The sequence below is a fragment of the Lutra lutra genome, chromosome 14, assembly GCF_902655055.1.
Source record: "Lutra lutra chromosome 14, mLutLut1.2, whole genome shotgun sequence".
NCBI lineage: Eukaryota > Metazoa > Chordata > Mammalia > Carnivora > Mustelidae > Lutra > Lutra lutra.
This window is the reverse complement of record NC_062291.1, coordinates 30,469,732-30,482,524: the sequence shown is the minus strand read 5'-3', so window position 1 is coordinate 30,482,524 and position 12,793 is coordinate 30,469,732. Positions and strand designations below refer to the sequence as shown.

The window sequence follows — 12,793 nt, the reverse complement described above, 5'->3', positions numbered from 1 at the left end:
CCAACAAACAAATAAATAAAATCCTCAAAAAAAAAAAAAATTAACAGTTGGAAAGGCAAACAAAATATGGCAGAGTTCCTATATGGTCCACAAAGAAAATCACATTTACTATCTGGCCCTATACTGAAAAGGTTTGCTGACTCTATTATGAACATATATATCCCCATTTTGCAGATGAACAAACTAAAGCACAGAAGTAACTTGCCAAAAGTCACAAGAACAAGTAGCAGAGCTGTCATTCAAATCCAGTTCTGAAAACAAAGTGTGATTTTTAATCACTATGCATGCTGCCTTTTCAATTTTTGATCCCTCAACATCAAGCTTCCTATTTCTCTTTTAGGCTAATAAGCACCACTACTAGGTACTGTATTTTGCATCTCTTCAAGGGACTGCTGCAAGCTTGAATTCCAATCACTATCTAACTTAAAAACACTCTTCAAGAATGCATGATGTCTCCACAAGTCAGTATGAGAAAGAAAAGCATCCCAATGGAAAAAAAACAGCTAAGAACAAATAGGCAATTCAAAGTTATACACATGGCCAAGAGTAAAAAGCAGTCATCCACACTAATAAACAAAAACACTAGTATGAGAAGATGCTAATTTTTATCTACTGAGATTTTTAATTGCCTTAAAAACAACTCTAGATATCCATTAATAGGAGACTAGTTAAATATATTGTGGTACAATTATAATACTATGCAGCCTTTTCTTAAAAATGATGTATATTTGTTAAGTGCCATCATGAAACTATATCCAAGAATATTAAGTAGGAAAAAAAGCAAGGTAGAGAAGAGGATGTGTGATTCTGTTAGTAATTATTTTTAAAATATTGAAAACTTGTAACAATGTCCCTCTTCTATATACACATCCAAGTTTACTCTTTTTTTTCCTGGAAGGATACCCAAGAAAACATCTTACCATGGTAACTTTGAAGAGACTGGAGGTAGAGAAGACTGATTGGGGAAGCCAACTAATAACATGTCTTATACAGTTAGAATTTTTTAAACCACATATACAACACACACACACAAACACACATGTGCATGTGATTTTTTTTAAAGTATTTTAATACCAATAGTGCACTGTGGAGGGTTTCTTAGGTATGTAGGGGGCAGGGGCATGCTAAATCAGCCTTCTAATACACTTCTAATAGGAGTATATTTTATTCCACCTTTCCAGGTAGCAGTGAGAAAAAACATACCATGACTTTCAGCAATTGCAGTTTCAGCAATTTATCCTAAAAACACTGGAAACATACCAAGGACAATCACAGCAACACTATTTACAATAAAAGAAAAATAGGAAACACCCAAAATGTACACTTGTGGAATTATAGTACACCAGTGGATGAACATTATGACCATTAGAAAGTATTCAAATATCTGAAAGAAAAAAATTATTAAATGCAAAAGACTACAAATCCAAAGCAGTAGACAAAACAGCTCATTTTTATAACAAAAATACGCATTCAATAAATAAATTTTTAAAAATACATTCGGGTATAAAACTATAGGTGCGTTTATACATAAGTGACCTACATATACATAAGTACTAACATTATCTTCAGATGAATGGCACTCTGGCTTTTTTTTTTTTTTGGCTTGCATTTTTTGATGCTAGGTGATGAGCTGGTTTTAAAGAGTTTAAGTTTCCAACTACAGAATCTGGTCTGTTTGCACATTAACAAAGTGTTCATTTTTTGAATATATACAAAGATGTTTGGAATTAAGTTCCTAAAAATTCACTTCATATTTCCCCCTCTACTATATGACTTTTAATCACTTCAGGGTAAAGGATATTCACTGAATTCACTATGGGATAGCATCTACACCCTCTGAACAGTCTTTTCTGGCAACAGAAAGTTATTTATAGATCCTGTTTCACCCTGACTCTTAATATAACCCCTCGTTTTTAAACAATTATCAGTAAATTATTTTAGACCCCTGAAAACCATGACCACAACTCATTATCAATCCAAACCTTTACTATGCACAAGGATAATGGTTCAGAACACTGCTACACAGCTTTAATGTTGGGCTTAATTGTTCTTATATACAAGAATTCAAAGAGATACCCACAGGTAGGCACACTGTAATACAATGGTGCTCAAACAGGGAGCAATTTTACAGGGGACATTTGGTAATGTCTGCAGGCTTTCTGACTGTCATGACTGGGAGGGAGAGTGTTATTAATAGCATTTAGTGGGAGAAAGCCATGGATTGCTTCTAGACAGCCTACAATGCATAGGACAGTTCCTGACAGCAAATAATTATCCACCCCAAAATGTCAACAGATTGAGACACTTCTCTACTGAGCCAGTTGGAATTTCCCATCTAAATGAAATCTGTTTCCTTCTCAATAATTACATATAATCACTGCCTCAATACATGTGTAGAAATTCCTTCCTTCCAAAATGTCTAAATTTCACCAGTAATATTTTTTCATGGTAGCATATTAAATTTACTTTCTCATAACAAACTAAAATCATCAGCCATCTTTATGAACTTTCTGGCCAGTTAGAGAAACTGATAAAAAATTTTAGGTTATGAGTATTTTATTTATGTAATATTTTGAGAATCTAATAAAATACTGTGTAAGTTTTACATACCCTCCCCACCCTCCATTTCTGTAGATCTTTCATTCTTTGTCCTTATTTCCTGCTTAAGCTTTTTCCTATTCATTTTTTAGACCAAAATTAACTCAGTCTATTACCATTACTATCAATTTTAAGTGCTACTTCAGCAACTAAAAACATTTGTTTAGGCAGTGTGAGAATTAAAGTATAACAATCCTATATGAGTAGCAGTTACAAAGATTAATGTATTTGGCTCTTACCATAACTTAAATGAAAACTCAAAGCAATCATGCAGAATTAAATTTATATAAACAAAACTGAGAAAGGATGCACTTTATAAATGACTAAACTTAGTTTTTTTCACTTTATTAACTAAAAAAATACACATAAAATCTTAAAACTTTTATAGAAGAAAAAAATGCTGCCCCTCAACTTTTCTTCTCCCAGGGGTATGAAAGATGTACACAAGTGATTAAAAACATTATAACACATTAACAGCTGCCATTTTTACCATAACTCACTTATTTTCTCTTATGCATGGTCTAGATTTCTGTTAAGCTCATTTTTTAAAATTCCTAAATTTGTCCTCAGCAGAGTAATTCTGAATTGCTTCTACAGATTCTTACCTATCAAAGCTAGTTTAAGCTCAAACTGAGTATCCAGTCTGTGCATCAGACAACTAAAGTTTCTTACCCTTGCTATTTCAATTCTCAGTTACCACATTTTTCCAAGTGTCAGGTTACTACTTTACTAGGCAATTTAATATATACTTAAGATAAGTTAGTTTGGGCAACGTGTTTCTTCTCAGAACACAGAATTTACAGCAAAAATCTAGTGAGGATTATATAAATGTACCAGTCAATCAACTTTTATCATCAAATATAAGATAATTTCTATTTACTTACTGGCCCTCTAAGTGTTAATCTCTGTTAATAACTAGAGCTATTATAATGTGAGTGTCTAAGTCCAACTCAAGAAACCTATAATTAAGTGACATGATACTTCACTTCTTCAAAAATCATGTAGTACCTACCACTAGCAGTGGAATATTAGACCTTTTCTGAGTTATATAAATAGTACTTGAAAGTCTGAAAGTAGTGCTCTTTAATTAAAAATCAGGTTCATTTAATTTCTAGATTTATGAAAAACGAGTCAATAATACAAAAGACCCTTATCGAATATACTGAAGTTTAGCAATAACAATTTTACAATTTCTTTCCATAAAACCACTATAGAATAAAAAAATAAGGGGTGCCTGGATGGCTCAGTGGGTTAAAGCCTCTGCCTTCGGCTCAGGTCATGATCCCAGGGTCCTGGGATCGAGCCCCACATCGGGCTCTCTGCTTGGCGGGAAGCCTACTTCCTCCTCTATCTCTGCCTGCCTCTCTGCCTACTTGTGCTGTCTGTCAAATAAATAAATAAAATCCTAAAAATAATTAAAAAAAAAAAAGAATAAAAAAATAAAAGTTTTCTAATGACTAAAATCTCCTGGACATGGTATAATTTAAACTTAAACTTTAGGGACGCCTGGGTGGCTCAGTTGGTTGGACGACTGCCTTCGGCTCAGGTCATGATCCTGGAGTCCCGGGATCGAGTCCCGCATCGGGCTCCCGGCTCCGCGGGGAGTCCGCTTCTCTCTCTGACCTTCTCCTCGCTCATACTCTCTCTCACTGTCTCTCTCTCAAATAAATAAATAAAATCTTTTAAAAAAAAATAAAAAAAAATAAACTTAAACTTTATAGGAGAGCTGCCCATTAGAAATATGTGAGCCACGTATAAAGTTTAAAATTTCCTAGTAACCACATTAAAAACATGAAATTATAATGTTTGACCCAATATCAAAAGCATTATTATTTCTACATATAATCAGTGTATGTAAATATATATTATTTTCTATTTTTTCCATATATTTCCAAAATCTGGTACATCTTCCACACTTACTTCACATCTCAGTACACTTAAGTACTCAACAGCCCCATGCAGATGAAGGATTCTGAATTAGTGCAGCTCTAGAGACTCTAGAGCAAAATAAAGCAAACTTGACTAAAATGCAACCTAATAATCTTCATCCCTAAAAACAGACATTTGAGGCACATCTTCACATGTTAAACTCTGGCTACTATAAAAAATACAAGCGATTACAATCTTTATGACCCATAAAAAATATTAAAAATCAAAACAGTGATTTTACTTTCATATGGTCTACTGACCTCTAAAATTAGCCTGAACAATGTAAAGTCCATTACTAAAACACAAACTTGAAAAATATGAAATAGTCTCTTTAAAAATAAGCTCAATCTTAAAATGAAAAGTAAACGATAGTCCCCCCTCCTGGGAAGAAGAAAATTCTGACTGAAATGATTTTATTTCAGTGACCTTACTCTACACCAGTCCTAGGACCCAATTTAATAGACAATGAATGGTAAACTTAAGAAGCCTAAATGTGAATAAAATACATTTTCATGAGAGAAGGTCAAAGAACAAGAAAACTTCATAGTACCTTTGCAAACTTGAAGAATGGTCTTGGATCTTTTCTGAAATATTCAATATCAAACATTGCTTGAGGATCTGGAAGGTCTGGGAAGTCTATTGCAAGGCGAGCATAAATACCATCTCTTGACCTGAAGTCAGGTATTCCACAAGAAACAGAAACCTGAAATATGCATGGCATAATTTGTATAATTAAATCTTCTATCTCTACGTTTATAATTGCTAGTTCATCATATAATTAGGGAAGAGCTGAAAAATATTTTTAAAATATTTAAAATTTATTTTGGGGAACAATTTCAAATTCAAATAAAACAAACACAAGAAAACCAGTATAATGAAATCCATAACATTTTTCATTCATAATGGGGTAAGGAATTTTAAGTCAGGATAATTCTTTTTTTCAGGTTAAATTTTAAACTTAAAGGTTTATGTTTAAAGACATAAAGCAACTGCAATTTGAGGACAGAGTAAACCATTTCAAATTATTTTAACTACAAAGCAGGCATGATCTTCTATCACAGTCAGGTATTTGAAAAAATAAAAACTGTCATCTGGTCAGGGTTCTTCTATTTCAAGAATACTAAATTCCTGTATTTTCTTTAAAAATTCTATCATATGATATTTTAAATCTTAACTGACATTCCAAATTGGAATTTCAAAAGTTAACTTTTTGTTTCACAATTTTGTCAATTGACTCCACTCTAACCTCAGAGTAAAATAAGCTTGTCTAAATCACATCTGGGAACAAAGTAGAACTATTCTTGATAATTATTTATGATTAAATAGCACTCTGCCTTAACTCAAAATGGCAAAAAGCAAGACTGAATTTTACTCCAACAGTTGCTTGCCCTAGGTCATGTAACATATTCTGTTCTCAACACACAACAGCCTTAGGTAGCTCGTTAAGTGTGAACCCAAAGTCGGGCTAACGCCACCACAATCATATCTCCTTAAATTAAAATGAGGGGGGGGCGCCTGGGTGGCTCAGTGGGTTAAGGCTCTGCCTTCGGCTCAGGTCATGATCTCAGGGTCCTGGGATCGAGTCCCACATCGGGCTCTCTGCTCAGCAAGGGGCCTGCTTCCCCCTCTCTCTCTCTCTCTCTGCCCATCTCTCTGTCTACCTGTGATCTCTCTCTCTGTGTCTAATAAATAAAAAAAAATCTTAAAAAAAAAAAATTTAAATGAAGGGGAGGTAGAAACCTGTTGCCTTCCCAACACTAAGTTATTTACTTATGAATACCAATTAGGTTCCTAATCTCCCCATAAAGATGGAACAAAGACCCAATTTTTCCATCAGACAGACGCTAACACACTTCAACACAAAAGTATTCCCTGCCTCTCCTTTAGGAGCTGTGTGTAGTAGTAATAAGTAAAAACCCTGCCTTAACTCCACTTAAGTATTAACAAACAAGTCTTTTCTATGGCTGTTGGAGGTTTTTAAAGAAATGAACCAGTTTAACAACTGCTATAGCATTTTTTTATATAGTAGTTTCCAAATACAAATTCCCATTATCATGTTAAGATAATTCTTCTACACAAAAAAAATGTTTCTTATAATTGAAAAAAGCCTAAGAAAAATCACACATCCCTCTTTTACTAGTGTTTTTTATACATCTTACATACCCCAGCTCCAGTCAGAACTATTATTTTTTTGCACTCTTGCAGTAATTTCACAGCATCTTCAATTGTATTAATATCTTTTCTTTTTTTTCTTTTTGGTGGTTCTGAAAGGATATTAATAACAATCTGCCACAGTGTCATATCATCCAATTCAGGTGGAGGAATTGTTTCTGGTAGCAAATCTTTAAGAATTGTTCGAGGATCTGTGCCAATCATGAGATGTTGCTGAACAAAAGTATATGGACCTACATCAAGAAGGAAAAGAATTAGATCTAATCCACCTCCAAGTAATTCAAAAATCTCATTTTCTAAAATAATGAATTAGCAACTTCAAAGTTTTTTTTCAAAATTAAAAAAAAAAAGGCAACAAAAAGGTATTTATTCTTTAGAGCTAGTGCTCTCTCCCAATGAGATTTAAGGAGATCAAATTAAAAGATGTGCCAGCTCTTACAGCTCTTAAATCCAGACTCTTTTTTCCTGTTTCTAAGAATAAAACCAAAATTCACTCTCAGATCATTATTTTCTTTCAAATAAATATTTGTCATGTAAGACTTAAAAATTTAGTATTTTAAGCTGATTTGGGTCAAAAAACTTTCAGAATTATTCAAATGCTGATAAGAATTACCTTCATTTACTGAGTAGTTATTTAATGTCAGGAACTGTCAGTTACTAAATCACATAAGTCTTCCTTAACATATGTTTAATAGGTAAGAAAACTGACACGGGGGCGCCTGGTTGGCTCAGTGGGTTAAAGCCGCTGCCTTCGGCTCAGGTCATGATCCCAGGGTCCTGGGATGGAGCCCCACATGGGCTCTCTGCTCAGCGGGGAGCCTGCCTCCTCCTCCTCTCTCTCTCTCTCTGCCTGCCTCTCTGCCTACCTGTGATCTTCGTCTGTCAAATAAATAAGTAAAATCTTAAAAAAAAAAAAAAAGAAAGAAAGAAAGAAAGAAAACTGACACTGAGAGAGGTAAAATAGTTTGCCCAAGACTACCCAGTGAGTAAGTGGCAAAGCCAGAATGCACACCCAGAGTTGCACGCCAAATTCCACACTCTTAATATTCTGTTTCCAAAGCAACTGCTTCTTCCACCAGTTCTTTCATGTTTTTGTTTGTTTTTATCATGAGTACCATCATTCGAAGGCAAAGAAAGATGTTAAATTATAAATTTAAAAAAGTTGAAGTATCTTGATCTATAAAATACTATGTATTTTAAGAATCAAATTAAAACTTAAAAAATGTCAGAGTTGACTACCTTTTTTTTTTTTTTTAAAAAAACCACCAAACCAAACCTATGTTTTTATTGGTGCTGTTAAGTCCACCCTCAGGACCCTGCCTTGATAGGTGGGGGTGTGTCTCATTCCCAGAGGCAACAAAATGAAATATTGCCACTTACACTTTTTAAAAATCTCTTGAAAGACGTACTATAAAATTATCTTAACACAAATATAAAGGTTATACATCTATGATAAATCTTGATCAAAGCACTATCTTCATTTGATAAAAATCTTAAGATTCTCTAACAGCTTTTGGTGTTACTCTACAAATTCAGTTACATCTTCTCTTTGTCAAGGATACACTCTTCTTCAACCCAAAATAACTTTCTAAATTAAGAAGACATTAGAAATCACAGATTTATAAGATATAAAAAGAGATGACTGGCATTTACAATAAATTTGCCAATTCTTCCTCAAATTTTAATTTTAAAACAACTTTTTCTCTATTTCTTTATCACTATCATCCTGGTTTAACCTAAAATCATGTCTTATACCGTAAATACTATAATCATCTCCAATGCACCTTTGCCCCTTTGAAGTCAACCTATACACAGTATAGATTTTTTTTAAATGATCTTTTAAGAGAAAAAGAATGTCATTAGATGATAAAAGGATCAATGATGTCAACTTTTAAATTTCAAATTCTGATTGTTGTTAATATAAAGAAATACAGTTGAGTTTTATATGATCACGTATCCTATAACTTCGGTCTAATCATTTAATTCTGGTAGTTTTGACATTTCCATCCAATTTTTACTTAGATGATCTTGTCTACTGCAAATAGTAACAGCTTTTATCTGTCTTTCTAATACAGACTCCTTTATTTTTCTTATCTATTATAGTGGCTAGAACCTCTAGGACAATACTGAATAAAATTAAGAAAAAAAAACCTACCAGGATTAAATGTCTATGGCTAAGATCTAGAAGAATACACAGTGATTAATAACAGATGTACAAAAGAGTTCTACAAATCAATAAAGGAAAGGCACCAGTCCCATAAGCCCACAGGAAATCCACAGGTAATTACAATCTCTTTAAAATTTTCCAGTAATAATCTTCAATTCGATCTTAACCAATCTCCCAAAATGACACAATATTGATGCTTTGGATAGTAATAATTTTTACCCTGAAATTTCTTAGATCAGTTTTCTAGTTTGAAAAAAAACAAAAATAGAGTGAATATTACAGATACTAAAGAGGAACTAAATACCACTGTTTAAAGAGTCAAGGCACTTTTTCAAAGACTGAGAGCACATTAAGATGGTCATGTTATATTTTGGTATAAAAATCTGATAGTGTAGGGGCGCCTGGGTGGCTCAGTGGATTAGGCCTCTGCCTTCGGCTTGGGCTCGGGTCCTGGGATTGAGCCCTGTATCGGGCTCTCTGCTCAGCAGGGAGCCTGCTTCCCCCTCTCTAACTGCCTCTTTGCCTACTTGTGATCTCTGTCAAATAAATAAATAAGTAAATAAATACAATCCTAAAAAAAAAAAATTTTTTTTTCAAAAAAATCTTGATAGCGTTCTCTACGTCAAAATACCTTCCTATTTTATCCATACTTAACATTTACTGAGCACAAACTGTGTGCCAGGTACTTTTCTAGACAGCAACAAAATGCTATATCATACAGTCAAAAATCCCTGCTCCCATGGAGTTTATATTCTACATATAGGAACTAAAACAAAAAAGTTAGATACAGAGCTTATTAAGAAGTGGTAAATATTAATGAAAAAAAAAGAAAAAAGGACAGATTTGAATTGAGAAAGAGCAATATACTTTAACTGGAAAAAAAGCACTCCACACAGAGGGGGTACAAGTGAAGAACTGGAGGAGTGTGAAGGACCTGAGAAATACCAGATGCCAGCTTTCATGGGCTTATTTAGCTGTTTAAAAACAAAAACAGAACAAAGCACTAGACTTTCCCCCGGAAACATAAGCAGACACTAAATCTCAGGAAATACCTAAAAACTTCATCACCAGGTTTTAAGGGTACAGAAAACTTTATTTTTCGTTGACTTTAAAAGATACACAAAGAGTACATTCTCTAAAGCTCTGAAACCATACCTATCCGTGGCCTTGGAGTCCAGTCACTAGAGCTTGCATGTGAGGCTCTATCATCCTCATCACTTTCACAGGAATGAAAACCATTGGTGATTATTTCATCATCAAACAGAAGGTCATCTGCAAAAGAACCCAAAGTAACTCGAGGTTGCTGAAACAAGTAGCATCTAAAATGTATGAAGAGGGGCACCTGGGTGGCTCAGTGGGTTAAGCCGCTGCCTTCGGCTCAGGTCATGATCCCAGGTCCTGGGTTCAAGCCCCATATCGGGCTTTCTGCTCAGCAGGGAGCCTGCTTCCTCCTCTCTCTCTGCCTGCCTCTCTGCCTACTTGTGATTTCTCTCTGTCAAATAAATAAATAAAATCTTTAAAAAAAAAATAAAATAAAATGTATGAAGATCTGTAACAGTTATGATGCAGTGACTGAATAAACCACTGAACATTCATTCATAGTGCCTAGGTTAAAAAATGCCTCCTGGGTCAGCCTGCACCATTCAAAGGAGCAGTATATACACATCTTTACGGATTCTGTGCACAATCTTAAAACTTTAAGTTCATCAAAATCTAGAAATAATTATACTTAATCAAAACACAAAAGTTCTTGGGGTGCCTGGGTGACTCAGTGGGTTAAAGCCTCTGCCTTCGGCTCAGGTCATGATCCCAGAGTCTTGGGATCCAGCCCCACATCAGGCTCTCTGCTCACCAGGGAGCCTGCTTCCTCCCCTCTCTCTGCCTGGCTCTCTGCCTACTTGTGATCTCTGTCTGTCAAATAAATAAATAAAATCCTTTAAGAAATTAATTAATTTTTAAAAACCCACAAAAGTTCTAGTTACACTGAATTTATTGATCAAAACAGGAATTCATGACACTTGTCAAAAACTTCACAAGTTATTCAAACCTAAATATGACTATGCCCTTCTCATATAATATTAGATATACAAAGATACATTTGCGTGGTTTCCCATATTAAACTGTTTACTGAAATCAAGGGTCGATTTACTAATCTAGACCTTAATGCACAGGTATAGTCAAATGGTCTGCTGACTGGATTTACTGATAAAGACGAACATCCAACCAGGACAGAAACTCCTCAGATTGAAAATATGAAAAACCTCAAAGATGACAGGACATGACATACACAACTAACACATGTTTTAGCATACCAGAAAAATGTCAACTCATATTTCGGGGTTACAGATATACGTGAACATACAAAATTACACCTAATCTAAAAAATTCTAAGTATATAATCAGGGGAAAAAGTACTACTTATATTAAATAGTCTTAAAGTACTATCATGCTCCAAACCCAGCATTAACTGCACCAAAGAACGGTAATATGTTTTAGAAAAAGCTATGCTTTTCAAATTTTGCAGACTATGATTTTAGAAACAGCTCTGCTCCCTAAAATTTAAAACAAGTTTAAAAATAAAGATCCTCAAAAAAAAAAAAAACTGCACAGGTGTGTCAGTTTGCAAAGATAACTAAGGTTGATGCAAAGGACCAGCAAAAGTTGCAGATTTAACAGTGCAGGTAAGGGGTGTGGAAAAGCGAAAGATGTTAAACAAAGGCAATATGCTAAAGAGAGTAGGAGGAGAGGGAAACTTACTTTAAAACCAACTGCGGGAGCTTAGCCGCCCGGCGGCTGCGCAAAGCGCGAGGCCGCCCAGGCGGGCCGCGGAGGGAGGGAAAGAAGGAGCAGAGGGAGGGAGTACTCGAGTCGCTCCAGCGGCCCGGCCATCAACCGGAGAGGTGCACGGTCGAGGCCAGTGGTGGGGAGAGGGACGCCACAGAACCAGACCTGAGCCCCCAGCCCGCCTCAAAGAACCCCCCCAACCCCATACCAGAAGGGGCCCCAAGAGAGGGAGGAGGGGATGCGCAGTCCCTGCCGCCCGCGCCCTGCGCACCTCGGTACCCAATCGCCGCCGCCGCCGCCTCTTCCTCCTCTTCGCCCTCGTCGTCGTCGTCGTCGTCGTAGAAGTCGTCGGCCGGCGGCGGCTCCCGGGATAGGCCCTGTAGGCCCGGCCCATTGTCTCCTTCTCCGGCCGTCGCCGCCTGGGCCTCCCGCTCCCCGCCCGCCGCCGCCGACGCCGCCGCCTCCCGCCACAGAGCCGCGGCCGCCGCAGGGCAGCCCCCGGTCGCCGCCAGCACCTCACGTTCAGGGGCCGCCCCACCGGGCTCGCCCGGGCTCCGCCCCAGGCCGGGACAATCTTTCCGTGGCCTCTTGCGAAGTGGCTCCCCGACGGGCGGCGACGCGGCCTCCCTCTCGGCCGCCACCGCCGAGGGGGAGCCGCCGGGCTGAAGGGCGAGCGCCGCCTCGTCCGCCATCTTCCAACTGCCTCTCTGGCCCTCCTTCCTCGCCTCCTCTGCTCCCGCTCGACTCGCGGCAGTGGCGCCCCCGCGGCTCCGGCTGCGGGAGATTTAAACCCCGTCACGTGACCCGGCCCTCGTCGCCCCCGCCCTCCCGCCGCTCCCGCCACCCACGCGGGCCGGACCACAACACGGCGGGTCACGTGGCGGGCGGAGGCGGCGTGGGCTGGGAGGAAACGCGACCCCACCCCTCTGCGGCAGGCGCGTCTAGCAGCCAAACCCGCCCATTTCCCCAACTTCTTTTCAAAACTGGCCTCAAATCGCTGTCGCCCGGATGGCTCAAGTTTTGGTTCACACTGTGAGTCTCCACTTAAGTCGGAAGTGCACACCTTGCTTGTCTTAGTCTTTTCCAGATCTAAACTAAGAGGTTAAAACAGTTCCTGAGAGGCGATGAGGACTGAAGCTGGCC

The 12,793-nt window shown here is 37.6% G+C and overlaps 1 protein-coding gene across 2 annotated transcripts in view; it reads right to left on the bottom strand.

The window, feature by feature from the left end:
- SIRT1 (sirtuin 1) overlaps positions 1-12,445 on the bottom strand; it is a 29,315-nt gene extending 16,870 nt beyond the window's left edge. Inside the window, exons 1-4 of one of the 2 annotated variants that reach the window (XM_047702511.1) lie at positions 11,922-12,445; positions 10,022-10,138; positions 6,691-6,932; positions 5,078-5,230 (exon numbers count right to left, since the gene is read on the bottom strand). In XM_047702511.1, the coding sequence (XP_047558467.1) occupies positions 5,078-5,230; positions 6,691-6,932; positions 10,022-10,138; positions 11,922-12,342 (933 nt within the window). In that variant the 5' untranslated portion in view covers positions 12,343-12,445. Of the gene's footprint in view, positions 1-5,077; positions 5,231-6,690; positions 6,933-10,021; positions 10,139-11,921 lie in introns of those variants that run through there. The other variant, XM_047702512.1, reaches the window with a different exon arrangement.
- Between the last annotated feature and the right edge of the window lie 348 nt (positions 12,446-12,793).